The sequence below is a fragment of the Talpa europaea genome, assembly GCF_964194135.1.
Source record: "Talpa europaea genome assembly, chromosome: X".
Taxonomy (NCBI): domain Eukaryota; kingdom Metazoa; phylum Chordata; class Mammalia; order Eulipotyphla; family Talpidae; genus Talpa; species Talpa europaea.
This window is the reverse complement of record NC_140081.1, coordinates 29,476,066-29,494,643: the sequence shown is the minus strand read 5'-3', so window position 1 is coordinate 29,494,643 and position 18,578 is coordinate 29,476,066. Positions and strand designations below refer to the sequence as shown.

Here is an 18,578-nt window from a genome sequence, read left to right as displayed (position 1 = left end):
AGTGAAACTATCCGATATTTTTTCTTTCTCCTTCTGGCTTATTTCACTGAGCATCATTCCTTCTAGTTCCATTCACGTTGCTGTGAATGGCATGAGTTTATCTTTTTTGATTGCTGAATAATATTCCATTGCGTATATGTACCACATCTTCTTGATCCAGTCATCTATTTCAGAGCATTTGTGTTGTTTCCAGGTTTTACCTATTGTAAATAGTGCTGCAATAAACATAGGGGTAGAAAAAAAATAAAAAATAAAAACTTCCTATCTGAAAAAAAAATAAAATAAAGTCAACAGCACTAGCATAACCGCAAGTACTTAGCATGTTATGAACTGATATGTTTATAATGTACTAAAACATTAAACACATCATTCATAAAGCATTAAACATATTATTAATAAAGCACAGATGTTTCAATATTTTCCCATGTGGATTTAAAAATAAATTTGATGTCACTCCTTTGGATGTCATAGATCTTTTAAAAGATTTGCTTGAAAAAAATAAAACTATATATGATCAAAAAAAAAAGTGAATCCCCATCAACTGTCCAGACCCAACCTATGCTGAACTCAGGCAGGCACTCATTGCCATTGCTGATGTTGGAGCCTGCCAGGCTGGCTGGGGAACTGCCACGGTGCAGCCCAGGTTGCCAACACTGAAACTTGGAGTTGCCCATGGGCTGCATGCACTGCAGGCCTCTCTCTCTCTCCACAACTCCCTCTGGGTCAGGTCTTCAAACCCAGCTGGCACCAGGATAGGCCATCAAACCCAGGCACTCCCTGCAGCTGCACAGCCATGGTGCTCCTGTTTCACTTCCAGTCATGAAATTGTTGAGTTTTGAAACAACTAAGTTTCTGAATCATGGTATCTGTTTAGGGTTAAAACCTCTGAAACTTCATCGCTCCAGCTTTTGTGGCAAAGGTTATTTGAAACAGGGTAGAGACTTATTAACTCGTTTACAGGACTCCATGATGTAACCTATGCCAAATCACTGCTCAGAGGAAAACTGGAAATCCACCCAATGTAGTGTTAGACAATTGATACAAGTTTAGTCATTAATGTGAAGGAATAATATAAAAATGGGGACCTGCATGTCAATTTGGTCCTCATTCAGGGCTACCTATAACAATTTAAAAAATTTCCCAGTTTTCTTAGCTTTTACATGGATTACCAAGAATTCTATGGAAGATTAGATGTATACCTTGTCGGTGGACCAAATAGGGAATAAATACATTTGTCCCTGGTTTATATATAAAAGAGCATATGACAGAACAGTATAGGAATTTGTCAAAGATCAAAATATATTTCTGCCCACTCAACCATACATATGTCATAGATGCTTGGGTTTGAAACTTGAAAGTTCACCAATTTAAACTCAAAATATGTACATATTTTGTCCTATCATACAGTGAGGGGAAAGTTACTAACTTCAAAAACAGCTTATTCCTCCTTTGAACAGATAATTAGGAAGTTCACTTCAAATCTGTCTTCTTATATGTTCTTTCACTCATTTAAATTGTTAAATTATTTCAACACCATTGGGGTTACATATAACATTTCCCCTCCTCTGTCCATACATTCACCTCCTAAATCCTGACTTCCCAGTCTAACTAAACATCTGCAATTTTCTTTCAAATCTTAGTCATTCCCCTATATGGATGCATATAAAATGTGTAAACTTCAACCTCTTCTGCAGCTAAGTTTAATTTTAAGAACAGAAGCTTTTAATTTCCCATTCAATATGATCCTAGATTAAATCCATTAATCTAGTCTGTCAACTTGATTCTGTTACTTGTCATAGTTACTATCACCCCCAACTACATATCATCTTTTTTTAATAATTTTTTTTTATTTTTTACATCATTGTTCATTAACTACATATCATCTTAATTTTGATGAGCACAACTTCTATCTATGTCCTAGTTATTAATTTACAAAAGTAAAACAGAACAGAACCAAAGAGAAAATCTTCTTATTCTTTGAAAATTAATCCATTAATTGTTAGGTAAACTCAGTTAACCAGCTACTAATCATCTCAATTTTCTATGCAGCCAAACTCTCACATCCCCATCTCCTTTATAAAGTTATCATGAGAATTACTGCCTCACTAAAGTCTACATATTCTAAATCATTTGCATTATTCTTTTCAGATATCAAATAACTAATTCAAAGAAAAAAGTTGTTAGTCTAGAATGATTTGATTAATTGAATCCTCAGTAATTCCTTGTCACTACCTCTTCTAAAGGTGCACAAATCATCCTGTTAATAACCTGTGTTAGAATATTCCCTATGATCCAGAAACAGTCCACTAATCACTAATTAATGAAATCTATCCTCTTGCTCCTTTGAATATCAGAAATGGTTTTTTACTCCTTTCATGCTTTCTACATTCACTGCCTGCGGTTCAGCAACATCATTTGCAAGGTTGCTACTAATGTTCCAGGAGGGAAAACTCATTCAGAATGATGAAGCGTTCCTTTACACATTATGGCTTCCCATTCCTATTCCTCACTTTTTGCTCCACCTTTTTCAGATCAAAGGCCCAACACTTGACAAAGACAGGCAAACATTAAGAATGAAAGTGTACCTTCATTTTGTTATTCACCAAAATTCTCCCCATGGCTCTACTCAAAAGGTTTTTCATTTTTTTGTACCTGTAAAATATGTCTTTTTTACGTTTTAAGTCAAAGTATAAATTGTATAATTAAATGCACAAATCTTAACTATACAGCTAGGTATATTTTTATAAATGTTCACTCATGTACCCACCATACACATTAAGAAACTGAATCTTTCTAGAACCTCTGAAGGTTTTTTAATATCCCCTTCCTATCTAATTTTCTTGAGACTATGCTGGTTTTATCACTGAAAGGCCCAATCCATGGAAATCCTTCAAATGGGCACAGATGATCACCCTGTCCATTCCCAATGATTACTATTCTGACCTAAATCACCATGAATTAGTTTTGCCTGGTTTTGAATCCCACAGTATATACTCAACATGTTATCATGCTATTTATCCATATTGTTGTAAGAATCCATAGTTTGTTTTTTCATTGCAGTATAAGATTCCATTGTATGATGTTGCAACACTTGATTCATTCTACTCTTGATGAAGATTTGGGTTGTATTTAGAGTGATTGTGAATTCAAGCAGTTGCTAACATTCTTATATATGTCAATTGGTGAATATAAGCATATAGAAATGAAAACACAGCATGTACATATGAACAGATTTAGTAGCTAGAACCAGTTTTTCAAAATGGTTGTACTGATTTCCTGTTATAAGTAATAAAAGAGAGAGTTCCATTTTTCCACATCTTTATCAACACTTGATATTGTTAGTTTTTCGTGTTAGTCATCATGGTGGCTGTCTAGCAGTATCTCATTGTGTGGTCTGAATTTGCATTTTTCTCAAAGCTAATAATATAGAGACATTTTTGTGTATTTATTGGAGACTTTGGTTTCATCTTTTGTAACAGAGTTGTTTGCTTTTAATTCGGTCATCCATCTATCTTATTGATTTGTAAAAGATATATTCATATGGATATAAGTTCTTTGCTACAAATATCTCCTCCCAGACTAGCCTTTTCACTCTCTCAGTTGTATCTTTTGATGAACTGAAATTCTAAATTTCAATGAAGTCCAGTTTGTTAACTATTTTAAGGTTAGTGCTTTGAGCATCCTGATTATTCTATGGTTATAAAGGTATGTACTTATTTACTTCTAATAACATTTACTATGTTATCGCTCATCTATAGTTCGTTATTCTCATGTTTTCTTTTGTGCTGTTTGTCTCTTTTAACGTTAAACTCAGTCAGTAAGTTTTTTATTTCAAATACTGTATTTTGTATTTCTAGAATGTCTATTTGATTTTATGGATTCTAATTCCTTGTTGAAATTCTCTCATTTTCATTAATTTTATGACTTTTCCTCTGTTTTCTTGCAAGTTTAATCATAATTACTTTGAATCCCACATTTGCTAAGTCTAACATATGGACTATCTCCAGTTCTGGTTCTACTTCTATAGTTTTTTTCTTAATTATCAATTAGTTTTTCTTGCTTCTTTGCAATTTTTGGTAGTTTTTATTGATGATTGGATTTTAAGTATAATACATTGTAGAGGTTCTGAATTATGTTAATTTTTTTAAGATTGTTAATTGTTGTTCCAGTAGCCAATTAAATTGCTCACATAAACCTAAATCCAGGGCTTCTCAAACTCAGAACTATTGACATTTTGAACTGGATCAATGTTTTGGGGGGCTTCAGGAGAGGGTGGGGTCTCCTGTGTATTGTGGAATGTTTAGCAGTGTCCTTGACCCTGACCCACTAGATGCCAACGGACTCACTAGAAGCCAACGGTGTCACACTCCCAGTTGTGACAACAGAAACAAAAATTGTTTTTATATGTTGTCAAATATCCCCTGGGGGAAAAAAATGCCCCCAGGTGAAAACCACTGCCTTAATCCTGTTGAGAGTGATTTTAGACTTTGTGAGTGCAGGTCGCTTTCAGTTTTGTTCTTAATCCTAGGACTACATGGTCCTTTGCTGCTAGAATGTGGATTTTCTAAGGTTCTATTGAAAGCCCAGATCGCTCACTAATGTGTCTCGTCCAGACTCCAGCCATCATCTCACCAGCACTATGCAGCCTCTGAGATCTCTGCTCCATGATAGAGCCTTCTCATGTGGATCTCTGCTACCTCTCTAGTGTCCCATCCTACTCCTATGAGGTTTAGGAATTAGCCTAAGATTGAAGGGGAATTATTTCACCTATTCTTCAGGCTCCTTTTCTGTGCCTTTCTCCTTTACGAGACCCTGTCCTCCAAGATCGGCTACTCTGGCAGGCCCGCCCACCACTGCTGCTTCCTCTATCTAGCAACATCCTGAATTGCACCTTGGAAAATGGTCTTAAGGAAAAAAGAGAGTGTGAATACGGGACTCATCTCATGTTCATCCTTTCTTACAAGGATCATTACCCTATGTCCGTTGAACGCCTGCACATAGTTGTATATATTTTGTCCAGCTTCTAGTGCTATTTACAGCAGAATGGCTGAGTCTGATAAAAGTTATTCTGTTATTATCAGAACTAGAAATCCCAGAATGATCTATTCCCTAGAAGAAGAAAAAAATGGTGCTAGTGCAGGCATATATCCAAATCCTAAATACAGCTTTTAAAGCTATCTTTCTTGCTTTTGAAAAAAATCTCAGCTAATTTTAAAAGACTTTGGCATTTTGGATAGGATTATAATGCTGAAGTGTGAATACATGTGGTTTTCAGTCCAGCACATCTGGAAGAAACAGAGGCCTTACACTTGACCAAGATCAAGCCTGGCATACAAGCCAGAGGAGAATCAGGCTTAAATAACACAGAGAAGAGTAGGAAAGCATTTTCTATAGAGCACATGGCATTGGTTTGCTTGCTATGGTTTTGGTAGGGGCTGGTTATGGGGGACAAACATGCATCCATAGCAGATTCAATTCCTCAATTGCAAAATGGGGTTGATTAGAGCACCTGCCTCGAGCGGTGCCTAGGAAGACGAAGGAAGCTATCACATGTGAAATAACCCAGCCCACTGCCCGGAACACAATGGCTTGGTCCCCACTACTCTAGAAACTCTCCCAAAGCATGGAGCACACATGGATCAGGCACTCACGGACTCTGAGACACAAAAATGGACAGTCCTTTAATTTTCTCTCCTTGCGCTGTGTGCCTATGCTCTCAGCCCTCTGGGGTGGTTGCGGGGTATGGGGGGTCATCTAAGCACTGACAGGCAAGCTCAGCAACATCCCATCGTGCCTACTCCAGAATCCTGACACCCCGAACCCCACCATCTCTCTGAGGAGTCCAGGAGCTCATCCAGCACCCTGATTGTGGCAGTTTGACAACCACCCATACTATTCTTTGCCAATCTGTGCTGGGCCACAGGCAGAACATACTCTGCCCCCAGCCACAGTCCAGCTGTGATCCTGTGGTAGTGCAACCCAGGAAACTTCAACCCCAAAACATCAAGATGGCTGGGCAGCCTACTCTGCCCATCCGTGCCCTCTCTAACCTCAAAGGCCTTCGAGGTCCTTCCACCCTGCTGCCCCCCACCCAAGGGATACCAGGGCCCCGGGCTGCTTGGCTGCTCCCTGCTAGGGTGCCAAGGCTCTTCAGACTGCCCTTAGCCAACTACCCCAGCGGCTCGCTCAGCCAGAACTCCCGCTAGGCAGGCAGCCAACAAACATGTTCCACAGTCACTCTGCCCTGGGACTTGCAGACCTTGGTGTGTGATCTTCGAAGGCAGCCTCTCGGAACTCACAGGTCATGTTTACTTGCAGGGCCCGCAATTTACACTTCTTTCATTTAATAAGCGTAGATAGCATTGTGTTCTTTCTGCTCACCAGATGCTACTTTAGTATTTTGTATCTATTAACTGAGTTGATCCCATGAACTGCTTAGGGTGCTATTACTAGTACCCCCACTTTAGACGAGAACTGGAGGTACAGAGATCCAGAGTAGCTTGTGGGTGGTAAGGCTGAGTCCACAGAGGGAACCCAGGCCCTGTTCTTAACTGTTTCTTTTCTTCTAGAAGGTTCGTTGTCTTTGTTCAGTGAGGAGAAAGGTATTGGGAAGGCCTAGAAGGTAATGGAAAATAAGTTTAGATCCCTATCTTCCTAAGAACAAAGCAGTAGGTAATGACGCGTGGCGCTATAACTGGTGAAATGCTGGAAGAAATCAAAAAGGCCACTTGTAGGGGGGCCAGTTCCATCCGTTCGGCCTGAGACTAGCACTTTATGGAAGGGCTGGGCAGTGTGATGGTGGGGAGACGCAGGCCTCCAAGGCCTCTGCTGCCTGCTGAGAGTAAGCTAGCTGCCCACTGCCACTTACCTTAACTTCCTGAACAACTCAGTGGCCTCCGCTCCAGGGGGCTCCCTCTTTTCCCCTCCAAAGTCCAGCACCACTTGACTAGTCTCCTGGGGCTCGTTCTCTTCTTCCCCTTCCTCTTGCAACGCTCAGCCGGCACCCAGTCCTCACCCTCCCCAGCTGGGGGTCCTCGCCAGAGCCCACTTGGCTCCAGAACCCAAGGTCTCCCGCGCCGACTGCCTTTCCCCTGTCCCACAGGGCCTGCCCAGTCCCCTCCTGCGCTGCCCGTCACAGCGACTCCTGGACCGTGTGGTCCGGCGCTACGCTGAGGTGGCTGACGCTGGCAGCATCTTCATGGACCACTTCACAGACCGTGACAAGCTGCGTCTGCTCTACACGCTGGCTGTCAACCCACATCCCATCCTCCTACAGGTACAGTGACCCCCAGGGGGCCCTGTGGGGGGAGGGGTGTTCGCACAGGACTCAGAGGCGGCCAAAGCCTGGACTGAGCGCTCATGCCTTGGGGCCATCAGCCCCTCTTAGCACCTTTATGGCATTTGGTAAATGTGAATTGGCTGCTGCCGTGGGTCAGTGCCTGGTTGCTGCAGAAGGAAGAGGTTCGGGAGCTCGAGAGGGACACGGGGAGGGGGACGACAGCCACCGTTCGTCCCTGAGCCGGCCCTGAAGGGCTTTGTGGAGGAAGACAACTTTGGCCCGTGCTTGCGAGAGCAGTGAGATTGACGCGAGCTCAGGAGCTGCTGCGAAGCCGAAGAACGGCCCACCCGGACATGGGCACCGCAGCGATGCTTAGAAAGGAGAAAAAACTGGAAGTGACGGAAACGTTCGTCAGTAGAGGATTGAAGGGCCAAGGACAGGACAGCGCCCCGGGGCCTGAGGATGCGCTGGTGCGCGGGCCAGGCACAGCGGGCCGGCCTTCACGCAGCCTCCAGTCTAGACGCGGGCACGGAGCAAGTCAGCCAACGTCCACAGCAAGGTGGCGCCCAGTCCCAGCCATCAGCCCAAACCCCAAAACTCAGGACACTCGCAGAAGGAGCACAAAAGGAACTATGGAGCAGAGGGAAGAGCAGAAAAGGGAAGGGAGTAGGGAGAGGCGGAGGGAGGGGGAGGAGGAGAGGAGAAGGGGGAGGGGACCAGCGGGAGGAGGAAGGGGCAGGAGAAGGGAGAGGAGGAAGGGGAGAGAGTGAAAGTGCAGGTGGGGGAGGAAGAAGCCACGAGGAAGACAGTGAATATCATTGTAATTAATTATATAAAAATAATTATTTACATGGCTCTATATAATATATAAGCATATACAATTAATAATAAAAATTAGTTACAATTCAATGTGCGGTCCCTCCTCCTCTTAGTCCTCTTCCGCTTTTTCTCCTTTTCTTTTCCTCTTCATCGCTCTATGCTTCCTCCTCTTTCTGCTCCTTTTTTCACTTCCTAGTTTTTTGTGCCAATCATGTAGATATGAATGTATATGTGATTATATACAAATTATATAATGATTCCATATTATTGAGCAAAAGGGCGATGGCTAAATACAGAACAACTCTCATTTCTTGAGCACCTACTATGTGCCAGGCATGGTGTTGAATGCTATCCATCATCATCTCATTTAACGCTCGTGACAACTCAACAAACTCCCAAGAACATTTTATTGACCCTTTTTCCAGATGAGGTACGCGGGGCTCAGGAATGAAGTGACTTGTCCAAAGTCACTTAGCCAGTGTCAGCGATAAAACCCAAACCCAGAGCTGCCTGACTACAGGGCCTGTGTGTTTTTTTGCTAAAACACATGTGGTAACACTGGCATTTTAAATGGTGGGCCAGGGAGCAAGAAAAGGCTCTTTGGAATGTGATAGATGGATTTTAATGGGCAGAAAACCAGGGAAAATCATCAGAGAGGGGGTGACTTCACTTATTTAAGAAGGATAATAAGAAAAAACGGTACTAAGTATTACTAGTTTCGGTCATGTCTCCCATAGTTTAAACAAACACCATTCTAAATACGGCTGCTCCGATAAATAGTCAAGAAAAGACTGGCCAGGAATCCCTCCTCCCTCTTTCATCTAAGAGATCCACGAGTCTGAAGTTCTTACAAGGAGACAGAAAAGCCCCGCAGAGCTGTGGTAGTGGGAGGGTCTGTGAGCGTGTAGTTAGCCCAGCCAGGTGAGTGAGCCCCGGTTCCGCGGACAGACCTCAGGGCAGGGCAGTGTTTCCTGAAACTTGAGCCCCCGAGGGCCCCCTTCACGGTTTTTTTTTTGTTTGTTTTTTGTTTTTTGTTTTAAATAAATTTTATTTTTATATTCCCCATACAATTGCAACCCCCTTGTTTTGACCCCAATCCCTCCCCTCCCCGCCCCCCCCACCCCCCATACAGTGTCTCTGGTTCATAGTTGTTTGTTGATTTTCATTTTCACTTTCTTTTTTGATTTTCACTTTCTTCCCCTTCATGGTTTTTGCCATGTCCCAGGAAGAGGTATCAGCACTATCATTTTTAAAAATATTTTTCTTTAAATCAACCTAAACTTGACCCTCTTTTTCTTTTTTTTTAAATAATAAATTTTATTTTTATATTCCCCATACAATTGCAGCCCCCCCATTCTGACCCCAATCCCTCCCCTCCCGCCCCCGCCCCCGCCCCCCTAAAAGTGTCTCTGGTTCATAGTTTTTTGTTGATTTTGATTTTCACTTTCTTATAGTTATTCATTTTCCTGGTCCCTTATTTAAGTTTTCTAGATTCCTGCTATGAGTGAGACCATCCGGTATTTTTCTTTTTCTTTCTGGCTTATTTCGCTGAGCATGATCCCTTCCAGCGCCATCCATGTTGCTGCAAATTGCATGTGTTTATCTTTTTTGAATGCTGAGTAATATTCCATGGAGTATATGTACCACATCTTCTTGATCCAGTCATCTATTTTTGGGCATTTGTTGACCCTCTTTTTCTTTCTCCATGGCCTCTTCCTCAGCAGTGATCTCTGTGAAATCGCAAATGCTACTCATATTTTTTCAACTATATAACTCTTCACATCAGCATATAGTCCTGAATTCTGAATACCATGTAAAATCTCAGCAAGTTCATTGGCAAGTTACCTCGGTGTGGGAAATGCCACTGAAATGCAATCCACTGTGTGAAAACAAAAGTGTCTTTTACTAAATGGCTCCACCAACGGTGGAATAAAAAAGGGGCGCCCTCTTCCAAGAGGTGTAAGAAAAGGTCGGCTATGTTTTGAGACAGAGGGTGCTTGCGGAAGGCTGGCCTTTCTGTGTGCTCCTGGTGACAGGCAAAGACAGAGCTGTTCCCGTGACTTGTTCTCTGGAATCCGCTAATGCTTCCTCCTTCTGGCTCGGCAGATCTTCCCTGGCGCTGAGGGATGGCCACTGCCCAAGTACCTGGGCTCCTGTGGCAGATTCCTGGTCAGCATCGGCACCAGCCCGCTGCAGGAATTCTATGGTGCACCCCCAGACCAGGCAGCCGACCTGGCCTACCAGCTCCTCGGTGTCCTGGAGTCTCTGAGGAGCAACGACTTGAACTACTTTTTCTACTTCACCCACGTTGACGCAGGCATGTTTGGCATCTTTAACAACGGGCATCTGTTCATCCGAGATGCCAGCGCACTGGGTGTCATCGACAAGCAGGAAGGTACCCAGCATGGGCCTGATGGAGCAGCTGTCAGAGAGGAAGTCAGAGTGGCAGGAGTTAGGAAGGGGTGACTGGGCAGCAGACCATGGGGCCTTTCCAGTCTCTGTCACAGTGAGAGCAGCCCGGGTTCAGGCAATGTCAGGTGGCAGGTAAAAATGTCCCTGTCCCCATTCTGAGTCTCTGATCCAACTCCATCTCCGAAGGAGCACGGTGCATGATCTTGTCCATGTTGAGAAGGGGGGATTTTGCGTGGTGGCCTCCAAAGCGCGCTCGGAGACATCGCAGTCCAATTCCGTGTGGGTGGGCTGGGGACCTGCCTGCCCCTCCTCACCGCACCACCCTGGGATCCATCGTCCCCTCAGAGCCTCTCTCACCAGATGCTTTTAGCTTTTATCTGAAACTGAAATATCTGGATGATTCACTGGTACATTTTATGATCCATTTTGGCACTTTCGCTTTTTTCATAAAGTTTCAAATTTAAAAACCTGGCACCCAGCGAGGTGTATACATGATTCGTGTTTCTAAGTGCACAGGCACATCCAGGGTTCTAGAATCCTTTGAACATCCCAATCTCTAAGGGTGATCTAATTTTCTGGTCCCCGTAATAAGACAAAGGATTTTCTTCTCCAGTTTCTGATACTGTTTATATAAGAAGGGCTACAAATATAGACCAATTAAAACAACTTACTCATTTTCTGATTTGCTTTTATTAAGAAGAGTCCACTCAGAAGAAGTGAGACTTATCCGGAATATGCAGACTGTGTAAACCACTAAGTGGTAAGGTGGTCTTGCTACAACTGTTAAGAAGTGCATCTTCTAGATTACCTCTTCTTTCTCCTGACTTTCTATTTTAAAAAGGAAAATGAAACTGGTCCTAGTAATTTCCTGAGTTTCCTAATTCAGTAATAATAGTGGGAGAAGCACAATACGGATGTGAGCCCTGCAATTAGGAGCCCAACTTCTTAGAGGGGTAAGTGGGCTTTCCACGTCTTGACCTCAACCTGTCCCTGAACCTTAGGTCTCCTGGTGATGGGAGGTGCTAAGAGACTAAAACACTTCTCCCAACAATTGTAATTAGCAATGCGTCCCCCAGGGAGAAGAGGTTGCAATGTGTGTAATATTCCCCATTTCTCTTCTAGGCAGCCAAGCAGCCGCCAGGACAGGAGAGAATAAAGACATCTTTAGCTGCCTGGTTTCTGACTGTCAGGCCAAGCTGCCCTCCTGTGACACCGTCCCTGAGAAGCAAAGCCTGGTGCTAGTGTGTCGTCGGGTGCTGCCTCGACTTCTCCAAGGGAAGTTTCCATCCCTGGTGCAGGAAGAGATAGATGCCACACTCACTCAGTGCGGGGAAAGCACCCGCCCTGACCACGAGGTCCTCGGGGCTGGCAGCCGACTGAAGGACATCTTGAGGCCCTTGAGAACCTGTGACCCCAGATTTGCCTACCGCTACCCAGACTGCAAATATAATGACAAGTTCTGAGGATGCTGGAGCTGGCTTAACGGGCCTCCAGGGACAACATCCTTGGCCCTCCATTCCCGAGTCAAGTTGCTGCAAGACTGAAAGAAGCATCTCTCTTTTAGACATTTAGACATTCCCAGGGACTGAGGCGCACCCCTCTTCCAACATGCAGCTACGCAGTTGCCCTGCTGGCTGGGATTTCATGGAAGAGCCCCAGGGCGGGCTCAGAAGACCTGGGTGTGGACAGTCACTCGATCTCTTTCAGAGTCAGGGGCCTCTGTTTTCCACCAGATTTTCCAGTTAGTCTAAAAGACAGAGATCCGAAGGGCTTCCTGTTCCCAGCCCAGTGTTTACAAAGTGTGTTTCCAAAGCAGGCCCAGTCAGGGCAACGCGACAGAGCCACGGAGGTCAGGGGCTGGTGTAGAGGGAAGGCAATAAGGTGCAGACCGTATCAGACACTGACAAGAAAGGTCCCCTTCCTGTTCTCTGCACCCCTGAACTAGCCCTCATCCCGAGGTGAGGAGACCAGGTTAAAGGCACACACGGACAAGACATACCCTGTGCGTGTGCGAGGCATCTCATGCTGTGGGAAGGAGTCAGGGTAGGAAGAGAAGGGGGCGAGCTGGGGGGCCAGTGTGCCTGTCCAGTCCTCAGAGGGCAGGTGTCAAGACGGGATGGGATGGCAAGGACTGTATTAGAGAAAATGCCTGTGCAAAGCAAAGGAGGAGGGAGCCAGAGACGGCTGGGAGAGCCACCAGGTTGTATTGCAAGTCTGAGCCCGAGGAAAAGAGAGGAGGGCGGTTCAGGCAAGAGCCTCTTAGGCTGGTTTCCTTCTCCGAGCAAACGAAGGTTGGGCCGGGCAGTCGGGGTGTTGTCGCGAAGCCATTCTGCGTGTCTCCCAAGAATGGGTGGCCCTTACATCCCTGCCGCACTTGGTCACTGGTAGGGGAAGCTCAGAGTCCAATGGCAAAGACTGATTTCAAAGCAAGCACAGCACAGGGTGCCTAGAGCAAGAGGTTTGTTGGGGACTGAGAGAACATTCTCAGCAGAACTACAGTCAGCGACCTGCGCCAGCTTTGTCCACATTGAGGGCTCCAGTGCTGGATTTGCTAAAGGGCCTGAGAATTTTCCTACAAATAGGAAAATTTGTAGGAGGGGTGCGCCTTGTCAGCCTCATAGGATATTATAAAAGTGCTTCTCATGGTCAACAAATAGTACATATTTTATTCAACAGTTTGCTGTTTTAAAATATTTAACCAGGTGGTATGTGACCTTCCATGTACTGTTCTTGCTTTAACCATTCAAACATTGGTGGGGGCCTTGTTACCCAGACTTGTTGCCAGTCCTGTACCCTCAGGGGTCTCTCTGTTGGCCTCCTGTTTTCTACCTCTGACTCACCACCATAAAGGTCATAATCCCTGGCCTAACAGGCCTCACTCTGCAGATAAGGAAACTGAGGCCCAGGGGGAAGAGAGACTTACTGGGATAAGCCCCAAACTCCTGCTTCTGGTTCTTTCCTGCTAACCTCTGACTCATCCTGTACTATCGTCTGGTCATTTCACTCACATTTAAAGATGGACCAGAAAAGTCCATGTCATGGTGTACTAGGTTGCCTTTGGGGTTTTCCTTTTGACTACTCCGGGTGCTATCTCCAGGGCAATCATGACAGTAAAAATGAGAGGCCAAGCTTCTGGAAGGGCATGCATGAAGCTTCCTGAAAATCTTCTGAGACAGTTGTCTTCTGGCCTATTCTGGAAGAGAAGGGATGAACATTCTTCCCATAGCATTGATTTCAACCCAGAGAAACTCATCTTAGACTTCTGACCTGGAGAATGAGAGAATAAAGTCACCTACTTTGTAATAATTTGTTATAGCAGCCACAGGAAACTAATACACACCCAGAGCTCCATCTTACTGTCCCCTTCCAGAGAACCCAACCAGCAATACTCCCCAACTCTACTGCAATGTCAAGAATAAGACCTAACATGAGGGAAAATAAGCATCCACACCTAGGGCTGAGACCTGGATGGTTCCATTCCTGCAGTTACTAAGTCCCACGTATCAGTTTTGATCCTAAGTTCAACCCTGACATAGTGATCTTCTTGACAGCCCAGCCTCCAGCAGCCCCTCTGAATTCCATCTCTGCACCACTGAACCATAGGTGTGTGCCACATTTGAAGTTCTTCCCAAAGTTATCCATATAGATATGTTCACCAACTTCTTTTCCAGCTGGGAACCCCCTGAGCGTGGTCCTTCTTGTTCCCTATAAGAACTGGCACAGGGGGCCTCCCCTGGAGGCGCAGGTGGTTGAGTGCAGCGCTGTGAAGCTGTCCACAGCCTCTGCAGTGCCAGTTGGATCCCGGCCGGCTGGCAAGGGTCCCATAAGGCATGGCAGACCTCTCCTGTCGTGCCAGCTGCTCCCCTCAGCAGTGTATTTCGTCAGTCTGCCTGTTCTGCTCCCCACTCTCTTTCTGGTGAATTCTCTCACCCTCCCACACATCTGGCCTGTACCCTGGTTCTTGTATAAATAAATAAATAAATCTTAAAAAAAAAAAAGAACTGGCACAGGACTGGGCACAGAACAAGTGCTCAGAAGATATTCTTGCTTTGAATAATGACTGTTTTTCAGCCCTTTATGCTTAGTGTTTTTCATATACCATGTTCTATAGATTGAATAGATGTGTCTCCGAAAAAGCCGTATGTTGAAATCCTAACACTCAAGGTGGTGGTACTATGAGGTGGAGCATTTGGGAAGTGATTAAGTCATGAGGATGGAGCCTTTATGGATGGGATTAGAGTTTTAAAGAAAAGACTCCTTGGAACTCCAGAACTCCCTCCCTTCATGCACCATAAGAGGACACAGTGAGAAGTAGCTGGCTTGAACCAGAAAGCAGGCCTTCACCAGACTCCGAATCTGGTGGCACCTTGACTTGGGTTTTCCGGACACCAGAGCTGTGAGAAATAAACATCTGTTGTTTGTAAGCAGCCCAGTATGTGGTATCTTGTTGTAGCAGCCTGAAGGGTCTGAGGCACCTTGCTGACCATGCACAGGACAAAGCCACTTTCTATGATCAGCTCTTTTCCCTCAATAGCCAGGAGGCAGGTGAGTCAACACTCAAGTAACTTCAAGAAAAAAATCATTGTGTATATTCTCAATCCCATGCAATCTGATTGGAGATGGTAGAGTATTTTTCTCAGTCTCTCCAGCCTGTCATTTTTGCCTGCAGAAACAGTTACATAATTGGTGGGACCCAGTGCAAAATGAAAATGTGGGGCCTCCTGTTATTAGGAATTGCAAGACAGGGGCAACAGATTATTAAACTAAGCACAGGCCCCATGCAACAGCATAGGCTAAGCTGACCTTGGGTGCCCAGGAATTCTAAGTCTCATTAACCTTGGTGTAGCGTTCTTATAGTTTACTGAGGTCTCATTGGACCAAGGAGAGTAGGTGTGGGACCAGGGCTGATATATAGAATATTTAGCGATGCTATGCAAAGGAACTGACCTATAACAACAGACTCCACCAAAGGCAGCTATTTGGCGGGCATAATAATAGCCCTGCACTCAAGTCCTGCTTTTCACATGAGGAGGCTGGTTTAAGTGATTTGCTGAAAGTAGCAATTTTTAGGTCTCCTGCTTTTCCAGTCATCCCATGTAGTGTCTGACTCCTGGTTATAAATGATTCTATGAACCTGAACCTATGATTCTAGAGTTTAATAGCTTCTAGAGTTTAATACTTCGTTGGACTTGTGTTCTTTTTTGAAAAGAACTAGAGCTCTGGAGTCAGACAGATGTGGTTTCAAATCATGGCTGCTGGTTACTGCGCATTCTTGGGCAAGTTACTTAACTTCTCTGAACCTCTCTTTCCTCGTTCATAAAATAGGGAAGAGGGCCTCCCCAGTGGCGCAGCAGTTGAGCGCTGGGTTGCAAAGCTGCCCACGGCCTCTGCAGCGCCGCCGGTTCGATCCCCGGCTGCTCCCCAGCCACCGGAGGAGGGTCCCGCATGGCGCGCAGACCTCTCCTGCCGCCTGCTGCTCCCCTCAGCAGTGTACTTCGGCCCTTCTGCCTGCTCTGCTGCCCGCTCTGGCTCTGGTGAATTCTCTCACCCTCCCGCGCTTCTGACTGTACCCAGTGCATGTATAAACAAACAAACAAACAAATAAATAAAACATGCCTCTATAAAAAAATTAAAAATTAAAAATTAATAAAGAAAATAGGGAAGAAAATATTCATCCTTGCAAAGTTATTATCATATTTAAATAATACAAAGTCTTTCAAGAAACTAGTGCATGTGGGTGTTCTATACTTGAAGGCAAATGTACAAAAAGAACAGTCTTCTGGCAGAAAGGGCCCCGCACTCAGCCAAGGTAAGTGCTGCAGACTCCTGGGAGATACTTTGATCTCTGCCCCAAAGCTCTACTCCAGCCCAGAGGAGCCTCCAGGTGGCCACAGGCCTCTAGGATAGTCTAACTGGGGCCATTTACCTTACCTCCTACTATCCAGGCTCGGGATGAATCATGAATAGCAGTGAGGCTGCCACTAGCGTCCCCAGTCAGGCCTTCCACCAGGCTCAGAAGGTAATCTTCACCAAGCAGGTAATATTTGGAGCATGAGAAAGTCCACTCACACTCAGTATGTGACGAGAGATGAGGAAGCCATCTTGGACCACTGTAAACTCCAGACTCACAGCCTGTTCATGTTATAGTGACTTTCCTGTGTATTTCAGGCCTATTGTCTTCCTATACTGACACAGCTGAGCTCACATGCATGCAAGAGTATTTAGTCTATCTGTAGCTCTTCTTGGCATTGTTTAAGAATTGTTGCAATTGTGGACTATGCAGAAGGGTCAACACCCTTGCAGGGAACCCCAAATTATAAATATTATGAGCCTCTAAGAAGGTAACTTACAGGAGTGGACCAACAAAGAGGAACTAAGCAACCTGTTCAAGTGGCCTGCCTGTAGAAGCAAATAAGGAGACAAAGGTCCCTCTGCTCCATTAGGGTGACCAGGGACTAATCTGGGGCCTGGGCTGTAACTATAGCGGCAGCATGGTCGTCAGAGAGGAAACAGAATCTCTGGAAGCCCATACATCAGCCTTCAGATCCTGCACCATTTCCTCTGGAAAAAGTCAGTGCATCAAAGTTACTCATTGCAGTATTGTTTGTAACTGCAAATGCTGGGAACAATCTAAATGCTCACACATGGGGAATGGTTGAATAAACTGTGGTACATCCAAACACAATGGAATGCTATGCAGCTCTACAAATGAATGAGAAAGATCTCTATGAACTGGGATGATATGCTGTATATGGGATATCATCCCACAGGGAAGAAAAAAGTGAGGGGGGAAAAAGCCCAACACACAGAGTGATGACCACCCCTGTAATAACCACCCCTGTGTAAGCGCAACTGAGAAGGTTAGTGATAGAGCATTATTTCATGGTCTTTCAGAAGATTTAAACCCAGGTAACAAGCACCAGAAAATTCTAATAAACTGCACCTCCTTTCCAGAGTTCGGGCTTCCATTTATAAATGTTTATGCAAAGCAGGCTACCTGACAAAAAGGTGCATTAATTATTCTACAATGCAGGCATCTGGTTATTGTCTAACATTCTTGGTTAAGATAAGGAATGGGAGAGCACTAACTTTTTGGCGAGATCTAATTTATGTTTGAGAAATAGTGAGAGTCAAAACTACTAAACATTTTTTAACTGAATGATAAAAATATTTTAGTCATGACTTGTAGAAGGTAAACATATGTTTATAAGGAAATTTATACTGTTAGAAGCATAGGAAGATTTAACATTTATCTCAAAAAACTAGGTAAATATCACCATCAACAGCGACAACAAAATATACCTAAGAAAGTAGAAGGGAAACCTGGATAGTAAAGATAAGATCAGAAATCAATGAAAGAGAATCCAAACAAAACAGAAGGCATCAGCGAAGCCCAGTTTGGTTTATTGAAAAGACTAATAAAATTGATAATGCCCTAATTTTAAAGAAGGTGTAAATAAGCAATGCTAAGAATGAAAAAGAGGACATCCACTTCAGAGCCACAGACAAGGAGAAAAAAGAGAGAATATTATGAAAAACTTTCTGATAAACTATTTGAAAGTTTAAATAGGGGCCTCCCTGGCGGCGCAAGGGGTTAAGCTCCGCACTATAAAGCAATCCGCAGCCTCTGCAGCACAACCGCAGCCTCTGCAGCTCAAGTTCCATCCCTGGCCGGCCAGGGAGCAAACCACATGGCACAGCAGACCTCTCCTGACGCGCCCGCTGCTCCCCTCAGCAGTGTGTTTCAGTCAGTCTGACTGTTCTGCTCCCCACTCTGTCTCTGGTGAATCCTCTCACACACCCCCCACACACACCTCTGGCCTATACCCCAGTTCTTGTATGCATAAATAAATAAATCTTTTTAAAAAATGAAAGTTTAAATGGAATGAACAAATTCTTATAAAAACACAACTTTTCAAAACATATAAAATTAAAAATTTGAATCTTATTATTGAAAAATTGTATTTAAAAGTAAAAAATATTTCAACAAGGTAAACAATAAAAAAGTTAATGTAATTTCTTTTTTCCTAATGAATATTTCTCTAGACATATTGTGTCAATCTGTGCC

The 18,578-nt window shown here is 44.3% G+C and overlaps 1 protein-coding gene across 1 annotated transcript in view; it reads left to right on the top strand.

The window, feature by feature from the left end:
• The window catches only part of DIPK2B (divergent protein kinase domain 2B), a gene marked incomplete at both ends in the record, with an annotated part of 28,341 nt that extends 16,368 nt beyond the window's left edge, over positions 1-11,973 (top strand). The window contains 3 exons of the mRNA XM_084258696.1: positions 7,103-7,276; positions 10,205-10,493; positions 11,633-11,973. Of these exons, the coding sequence (XP_084114822.1) occupies positions 7,103-7,276; positions 10,205-10,493; positions 11,633-11,973 (804 nt within the window). The remainder of the gene's footprint in view (positions 1-7,102; positions 7,277-10,204; positions 10,494-11,632) is intronic.
• Positions 11,974-18,578: the final 6,605 nt, after the last annotated feature.